The 9,562-nt window shown below is 40.6% G+C and overlaps 1 protein-coding gene across 1 annotated transcript; it reads left to right on the top strand.

The window, feature by feature from the left end:
- The first annotated feature begins 6,754 nt into the window (after window positions 1-6,754).
- On the top strand, window positions 6,755-6,991 carry LOC125935394 (U6 snRNA-associated Sm-like protein LSm5). Its single transcript, XM_049649048.1, has one exon. The coding sequence runs from the start codon at window positions 6,755-6,757 to the stop codon at window positions 6,989-6,991; it is 237 nt and encodes a 78-aa protein (XP_049505005.1).
- Window positions 6,992-9,562: the final 2,571 nt, after the last annotated feature.

Here is a 9,562-nt window from a genome sequence, read left to right as displayed (position 1 = left end):
CTCCCCCGTTCATGCTCTGTCTCTCTCTGTCCCAAAAATAAAAAAAAAATAAAAAAAAAAAAACGTTGAAGAAAAAAAGAAAATGGAATTTTCTATGGAGATGTTCCTTCTGCAGTCACATATACGCACAGATACATAAAAATGTCATTAACATGACAGTAAATCCAGGCTAATAAAGATATAGCATAGACATAGTGAGAGTAAGAACTGGTTGTTGTTGTTGTTGTTGTTGTTGTTGTTGTTTCCAGAAATGTTGAAGGTTTTCTGGAAGACTAAAAGAAGAATGGATCATAATGACAGATAAACCAGGGCAGAGAAAACCAAAAGGCAAAACAGGTACAGGACAAGGCTTTCACAGAAGCACAGGTCATTCCTAACCAAGAAAGCTCTAGGCTTGGAATTGGCAAGAACTCCTGGGTGGCTGGGTCAGTTGAGCACCTGACTCTGGATTTTGGCTCAGGTCATTGATCTCACGTTTGTGAGATCAAGCCCCCCATCAGGCTCCACACTGACAGCATGGAGCCTGCTTGGTAATCTTTCTCCCCCTCTCTCTCTGCTCCTCCCCTGCTCACATGCTCCCTCTCTTTCTCTCTCTCAAAATAAATAAATAAACTAAAAAAAAAAAAAAAAGAAGAAGAATTGGCAGGAACAGAAGCCAGAGGAGCTGTGGGGCAGCATTTAAGGTAATTACATAATCGATCACCTTTGACAGTTGGGCCAACTAGCCCATCCTCTACCAGGTGTAGACAGAACAATGGTCTACAGCACGTGCCCCTGGCCAGCACTCTAACAGTTACATGTTAAATCTAAACAGAGGGAAAGGTGTGCTTACCAGTTTATGATGGGTGTTAGAGCCTGAACCAGTTCTTACCAGGAATACAATACACCGAGGCACACGCCTGTCAACTCATCTTGGCAGTCACAGGGGACCTTCCACACACACCGAAGGTAAGTCCACCTTTGAAACAGGACTTAGCAACAACCACAAAGCCAAGAATCCACAGGCCCATGCAAGGAATCAGTACTTGGGGTGAACACACAAACACTGGTTGCCCATTCCAATCAGCATAAAAACAAATGTACAGCTAAGGAGAACCAATCATTTGAAGAAAGTCAGTAGCCTGAGAGAGGTGTAACCAACTGAACAAAGCTACTGAAGAAAAATTTTACTGGAGGCCTTAAAAGAAGACCTGAATAAATGGAAATCTAAGCCATGCTCATGGAAGGGAAGGGAACCCTGTAAACCTTTGGTCTCTCTGCCAAATAATATATGACACCAGTGTACTTCAAATAAAAACCCAACAAGATTTTCCATGGAACACGTACACAAAGGACTCCAAACTTCATAGAAACATCAGTGTTGCAAGAATACCCTTGTCCGTTTTGAAGAGGAACGAGAGAGAGATTTCCTACCAAATATCAAAACTTACCGTGAAGATTTAGTAATTAAAACAGAACAGTATTTGAAATGGATAAGCAAATGGAAGAGAAGAGGTAGCTGGGACTTAAGATATGACAAAGATGACATTCTAAATAAAAGGGACAGGCCATCAGGTAAGTGCTACGGACCAATAGGGAAACCACTTGAGGAAAAACATTAAGCTTATGTCTATGTAACAACTTGGCGCATAAATTCCAGCGAGACCAAAGATGTAAATGCACATAATAAAAACAGAAAAGTATGAGAAGAAAATGAGTAAATCTTTAATCACCTCAGGGTGTGAGTAATCTTTCGGAACATGGCAGGGAAGTAATTAAGAACTGGCTTATCAATTTGACCACATAAAATTAAAACTATGCAAAAATAAATTCAATAAATGAGGATAAAAGGCAAAGAACAAGCTGAGGGAAAAATTCAACATATAAAATTGAGAGTCTTGGGGCGCCTGGGTGGCTCAGTCGGTTAAGCGTCCGACTTCAGCTCAGGTCATGATCTCACAGTTCATGGGTTTGAGCCCTGTGTTGGGCTCTGTGCTGACAGCTCAGAGACTGGAGCCTGTTTCAGCTTCTGTGCCTCCCTCTCTCTCTCTGTCCCTCTCCTGCTTACACTCTGTCTCTCTCTCAAAAATAAATAAACATTAAAAAAAATTTTTTAATTGGCCAAATCAATTTCATTGCAAGAATGTAAACGTGATTTAATATGAAGAGATGTATTAATGTAATTTTTTTTATTTGAAAGAGAGAAAGAGAGAGCACACAAGTGGGGGGGGGGGCAGAGGGAGGGAGGGAGAGAGGGAGAGAGGGAGAGAGAGAGAATCCCAAGCAGGCTTCATGCCCAGGACAGAGCCTGACACAGGGTTTGATCCCACAATAGTGAGATTCCACAATCTGAAGGAATATATATTATATTTATATGAATAAATATTTACATAATATATATGTATATATAATATATATACTAAAAAACCTCTTCATAAACTAGACCCAATAGGATATTTCAAGCACCTAACAGAGTGCCTATGATGTTGGAAGCATTCAGTAAATAACTATCAAATTATTGCATAAACCATGATTCCTTCATTTGAAGGAATTTAAAAAAATTTAAAGCAAATTTAAAAAATTTGCTTTAAAGCAAAAGCAATTTTTTCTTGACATTAATAATGGTGAAAACTCAGAGGCAAAACTAGGAGGAAAAATGCTCCCTCTACTGTTATTTACCTCTGAAATAGGGTAAGTTTAAAAAAAAAAAAAAAAAGAACCAGAAGGCATAAATACTAAATTTTTTTTTAAAGGGGGAAAAAAAAAGAAAGTACAAAATAATTATTTCCAACAAGTGATCTGATTGCCTCCCTGGACATTCCTTATCCCCCCATCTCTTCCACCTTCTTCCCTGGATGCCTGCCCCCCTCATCCCACAAATACACATGGATAGGTGAGTCATCACAGAACAGAAAGCAAACCATTCAGGCCCACCAAATATATAAAAACCAAATCGTTAACACTAAGGTCAATAGCAGACTTGTCTCCTAAGCTTTCCATCAGCATCCCTGAATTGTTGTCCTGGGACAGCAAATGGCCTTTCCATTTCATTTCCATCATTTCTTTTCTGACTGAACAGATCTGACACTGGGATCACTTTGTTGCCTTAAACCAAGGACTCAGGGGTGCCCTAGGTGGCTCAGTTGGTTAAGCAGCCAACTCTTGGTTTCAGCTCAGGTCACGATCTCATAGCATCAGGCTCTGTGCTGACAGCGTAGAGCTTGCTTGGAATTCTCCCTCTCGCCTTCTCCCTCTGTCCCTCTCCCACGTGCGCTTTCTCTGCTTCTCTCAAAATACATAAACTTAAAAACAAATGAACAAACAAACACAGGGCTCAAAAAAGCACAATCCCTGCTGATAAAGCACTGAGGAAATGGAAGATAAGGGGTCTTCCTTCTAAACTGAAAACAGACCCAGAAGTGCAAGATCTTTCTTTATCTCTATAAGGAGAATCCTCTACAATTCTGGACACTTTCATTTTATATAGCACAAATCCTAACAAAGAACAAACCCTTTAATAAGTCCATTATGCGTGAATTTTTCTACCATTTGCATTATTTTGTTCATTTCCAATCAATCCCCTATTATCAATAAGATCCCTTGCCCCTGGAAGGTGGTAATAGTTTTTTTAAAAAGTTTGAGGGGTGCCTGGATGGCTCAGTTGGTAGAGCATGTGGCTCTTGATCTCGGGGCTGTGAATTTGAGCCCCACGTTGGGTGTAGAGATTACTTAAAATAAAATCTTTTTTTAAAAAAGTTTGAGAATTGATACTATAAGCCATTCATGTCTTTTATGTCTCATAGTAACCAGGACAGACTGGAAGCACAATGGCAGTGGAAGTAGACTGGTAACAATTTTAAAAGCAGGTGGTAGTGAACATAAGGGAAAAGGGTAAGAATGGAATTGCTGGTTGGTCATACAGGGAGTTAATTAAAGACTCCACGAATCTATCATTTCAAAGATTTTAATGTAGGGGGGCATGGATGGCTCAGTCGGTTGAGCTTCCAACTTCAGCTCAGGTCATGATCCCATAATTCAGGAGTTCAAGCCCAGCATCAGGCTCTGTGCTGTCAGCGAGGAGTCTGCTTTGGATCCTCTGTCTCCCTCTCTCCCTACTCCTCACCCTCTCATTCTCTCTCCCTCTCTCTCTCTCCCTCCCTCTCTCCCCCCCCCCATCTTACTCTCAAAAATGAATAAACATTTTTTTAAAAAGATTTTAATGTATTTTGCTATTAGTCTGAGTTCACAAACATTATGTAAGTTTTCCAAATGTTTTATGTGCACTATCCAAAAAAGCAAAAATATTTAGGAGCTTAAGAACTATTTTGAAGCTCCAATCTATCTTCAATGTAGATTTCTTTTGAAAAACAATAAAGCTGACCCGTGCCATCAGGAATTCAATTAGACTATTTCACAGGTAATGGTTTCTGATTTAGTGGTGCAATCATCCATAAAATAGAGTCCTTTCAGAGTTTACTGAGCCATTTTTAATTGTTTTTCCTTAAAGTCAAACTGAAGACTGCTATAAGAAGTAATAATATATTTCCCTGGGTATGTCTCAGTGGTTTATAACCAAAATACAGCACCTTTAGCTGAAAGACTTGTTTTAGGTTTCCCATCCATTTAAAATTGGACTTACATTTCTAAATTAAATATACACACACACATATTACATATACATGTACATATATACATGTGAATATTCTGGTAGATATCCTGGTATTATGGTGACAATGATATTTCATATTTTTTTTAATTTTTTTTAGTTTATTTCTTTTGAGAAAGACAGAGTCAGCGCAAGTAGGGGAGGGGCAGAGAGAGAGGGAGAGAGAAAATCCCAAGCAGGCTCACGCTGCCAGTGCAGAGCCTGACTCAGGGCACAAACTCACCAAACCATGAGATCATGATCTGAGCCAAAACCAAGAGGCAGACACTTAACCAACTGAGCCACCCAGGTGCCCCGATATTTCATATTCTTATGAGCAATTTCTTTTACAAAGCTAAAACTGGTCCTTACTTGTAAGAACCATATACATTACGAGGTATCGACTCACACTTCATCATTGAGAATGCCAACCATATAGACTGCATCAATGCTTGGAAATATGTTTAGACAATTTGGTGAAAACTGGAAAACTCAATACATAACAGAGTACAGACATACCAACCCAAACTCAACTGCATGAAATTAAAATGGGAATCCAGCTGGGGTGTGATGAAAGGACCTCCGGTGCCTTTCCTAGCTTGGAAATCTAGAAACCAAGGTCTGAATTCCAACATCCGCAACTATGTGTAAAAGGCCTAATTCTCTTGAGCCTTTTTGGCAGAGCTGGTTTCCATCCATCAGGTGTCAGCTTCTACTAGTGACAGGTGACTGATTCATAGAAAAGGGCCCCCACAGACCAGCTCACCAAAGACCTGCACTGGGGCCCCGTTCATGGACTGCTTCAGCACCCAAAGAACGACCTTCCTGAAGCCTACCGTCACCTTCCTGCCCCTTCCAGAAGCTATCTTCATCCCTTAAAGTTTTCAAAATATACACACAACATGACACTTTATCATTCAAATCCCCTGCCTAGCATCCTACACCCTATCTTCTCCAGAATAAATATTCTGAATTCCTTCAAACATTTCTTTATACAGTCTGGTTTTCCCAGGATAGTCCAGGCTTAACTTCGTTTTTTTAGAACAATAACTACGCCTCTCAAAATACGAAGTTCACTAAGTTAAAATATGACATTCAAACTAATACAGAATGGATGTGCATTAAATACCTTATTCAAATTATTCATTAAGGAGGAAACAAATAACATGATAGAGGAACTAGAAAAAAGGTGTTAGAATAAGTTTGCTAGTTGAGATCTAAAACTAGTTAATCCTAACTGGAACTGAATAATAAACTTTGGGGTTGTTTTTTTCTGCAAGTATCCTTTGTAGACTTCACAGTGTCCAGGACCTAATCAAATAATAGAGAGCAGGGGTGTCTAGGCGGCTTAGTTGGATAAGTGTCCAATTTTGGCTCAGGTCAGGATCTCGTGGTTTGTGAGTTCGAGCCCCGCATTGGGAACTGTGCTGACAGCTCAGAGCCTGGAGCGTGCTTCAGATTCTGGTTCTCCCTCTCTTTCTCTGCCCTTCCCCCCATTCATGCTCTGTCTCTCTCTCAAAAATGAATAAACATTAAAAATAAATTTAATAAATTAATTTTTAAAAAAATAATAGAGAGCAAAGTCAAAAGGTATACCCTTCTAGGGGTTCAAATAATCCCTGGGCAGGTCTGATAAATAATGCCCCAGGATGATGTGAAAAGAACATTAAATTATTCTCTTGCTTTGTTTCCAAGTGTTGGATAATTTTTCTTAATAGACCTCTTTCATTCTCCCAACGCATCCCAGTTTGTACAATAAATTATATGGCGGCCAAACTTACAGCACCTCATTGACATATTCCTCACCTTCCTGGCCAAGGTTTATCCTTTAGGATGTAGCACCCAGAACCAAAAAATAAAAAACTCCACATATGCCTTGAACCATGCAGGCTACAGAATAATTCGGACCTTCCATAATCTCAGCACTATCTCAGCACTACACATGAAATGAACAAAATCACGTTAATAGCCACATGGTATCACTGACCTATGTTAAGCAACTGAAACCCTCAGTCTTCTTTACCTAGAATGCTCCTTTGGTAAATATATTTTTCAAAATGCTGATTTTACTCCTCCTGACACATAAAAACTGTCCTTCTCTTGACTTCCGGTGTAGCCATGAAGTCAGCCATGGCGGCTGATGGTACCACTAACCTGTCACAGCAGCCACCTCCAGAGCTTGTGGACAAATGTATAGGATCAAGAATTCACAGTGTGATGAAGAGTGATAAAGAAATTGTTGGCACACTTTTGAGATCTGATGAATTTGGAAATCACATCAGAAGGATCACCAAATTAGATCAGATTTCGTTATATAGAAATAATTTAACAATGCTGGTTCCTGGAGGAAAAGGACCTGAAATATAAATGGATTTCCTTGGCTTACTCTCTTTTGTCTTATAATGACACAAAATAGAAATTTCTTTTTAAACTTTTAATGTTTGGATTCTATAAAGCTAAGTGTCCCAGTAAAGGGAAATGTTTTGAAGATGCATTGTTGGTTTGTTTTTTTTTAATTAATTTATTTATTTTGAAAGAAAGAGAGAGCACAAGCAAGGGAGGGGCAGAGAGAGAATCCCAAGTAGGCTCCACGCTGCCAGACAGAGCCTGACAGAGGGTTCAAACTCACAAACCATGAGATCATGACGTGAGCCAAAACCAAGAGTCAGATGCTTAACTGACTGAGCCACCCAGGCACCCCTGAAGATATGTTGTAAATGTCCATTTTTGTATCTTGGGAAAAGGAGAAAAAAAATTGTTCTTTGAAGGCTAAAATAAGAATGTTGGCTACAAAAATATTATTCCTCCCTTTTGTATTTTCTTCCAGCCATGCATTCCCTCCTATTATATTGGAACTCTGCAGCCTTCTATCATACATTACCCATGCTTAGCAAACATTGCTTATATGTTTTATAAAATCAAGTGACGATCCTGTCCCTCTGGAACACAAATTATGGATCTAAATTGGTAAACTCTTAGAACCATTGCAATTATCACATCCTCCTAACCCTTAAGCCAGGCAAACTACGCCACAGACACCTAAAGAGCAGGTTCATGCTGGGGCGCCTGGGTGGCTCAGTCGGTTGAGCGACCGACTTCAGCTCAGGTCACGATCTCGCGCTCTGCGAGTTCAAGCCCCGCGTCAGGCTCTGGGCTGATGGTTCAGAGCCTGGAGCCTGCTTCCGATTCTGTGTTTCCCTCTCTCTCTGCCCCTCCCCTGTTCATGCTGTGTCTCTCTCTGTCTCAAAAAAATTAAAAAATAATAATAATAAAAAATAAAAAAAAAAAAGCAGGTTCATGCTGAGCAGATGCTCAGCATCTGGACCACGCCTCCAGCTGCCCCACAGCCCTCTGGCTGCTGCTTCCAGCACACTCTTGCTGCCTCCTAAGAGCCACCCTAGCTCTGATGGTCAATTATTTCTTCCTCATTCCTGGCCTCTGCTCCATTTCCCCTCTCTTGAATAATAGCCAGCCCCTCCAGCAGATCCATGGATAACAAGACCTTCTTCCATCATCCCCCGGATACTTCTTCCTGAGTCCCGCCCTTCCATGCCTGTGGACAGCTCAGTGTGTCCCTAGCTGTGCTCTACAATGGACAATCCAAGAATATGTGAGGCAGGAAGAGGATTGCCAGGACCTGCTTCAGCTGAAATTCAAGGAAGCTCATGAAAACCACTCCCACCTTCTGTCAATTTCCTTTAGGAGAACTTCACCATCACATCCGGAAACAACTTCATCCCACCCCATCTCCCAACCTACAGTTCATCCTCTGTATTGTTTAGTTCATCCTCTAGGCCAGAAATTGGCAAACAAAAGCCCACAGGTCACACCCAGCCACTGATTTTGTAAATAAAGTTTAGGTGGAACACAGCAACACCCATTTGTTTACATATCATCTATAGCTGTTTTTGCGCTTCAATGGCAGAGGTAAGTAGTTGTGATGGACCCATGTATGCCCACAAAGTCTAAAATATGCACACTTTACAGAAAAAGTTTGCTGACCTCTGATGAGGCCCCTGTTCCCACTCCTTCAAAGGTCAACTTGAAGGTCATCTCCTGGAACATTCTTCAATGTACCACCTCCCGCTAGGTGGAGTTAATGGTTTTGTCACCATTCTGTCCAGAGCCATTTATGGATGCGTCTATAACAGCAATATTTTCCATCATAAATGCTCAAGACTCACCTAGTATAGCATCTGACCTACAATCAGTAATATAACTTATTACTTTTTTTTATTGCTGAACAATTAACTGTGTCCGAGGCATCATAGTGAGCACTTACCTTCACTCTCTGATATAACCTTCACAATAAGCCACATAAGACAGGCTCTGAGAGGTTCGATAGGTGACCAAGATGACAGAGTAACAAGGCATAGACCAATGCTGGAATCCTGACCTCTCTGAATCTAGTGCCTAGGTTCCTGACTCCTAAGCTATATAATCAATGTTTATTTCATAAGCCTTCTGGTAAAGACCCCATTAGCTCCTTACTCTGAAATGAGTGGAAACTCACTCAAAAGTAAGAGCTAGAGGCTTTATGCTTCTGTTATCCATCTAGTCACTAAAATGAGATTCTAGAATTCCTTGGGAAGCTGCAACAAGGTGTCCTGTTAATGAGGCTGTCTGCCATCAGATTTGCCCTGTTTTGTAGTTAGGAAAGCACCCTTATCCTGTGCAGCTAAATAGACAATAAACTAAGCTGGGGAGACCAGGAAAGTGTACAAGGATGGACCACATTGTCAGGTCACAGAAAGGCTCTGTAGTCACAGAAATGAACTGGGCCAACAGTCCTTTCGAAACAACACATCAGGAAATTCGTTCGAAAGTTGGAAAAAAGGCAAAAAGTGTGCATGGCACATACTTTCAGAATCAGATGGGGCATTGGACACCGAAGAACTGTATACAGGAATATACTGTTTACCACTGATAAAAAGGTGC

The sequence above is a fragment of the Panthera uncia genome (genome assembly GCF_023721935.1).
Source record: "Panthera uncia isolate 11264 chromosome A1 unlocalized genomic scaffold, Puncia_PCG_1.0 HiC_scaffold_17, whole genome shotgun sequence".
Taxonomy (NCBI): domain Eukaryota; kingdom Metazoa; phylum Chordata; class Mammalia; order Carnivora; family Felidae; genus Panthera; species Panthera uncia.
This window is presented reverse-complemented; position numbering and strand designations above follow the sequence as displayed.

Bases quoted from the DNA above. Each gene is read 5' to 3' on its own strand.
- LOC125935394 (XM_049649048.1), top strand. From the start codon at position 6,755: ATGGCGGCTGATGGTACCACTAACCTGTCACAGCAGCCACCTCCAGAG.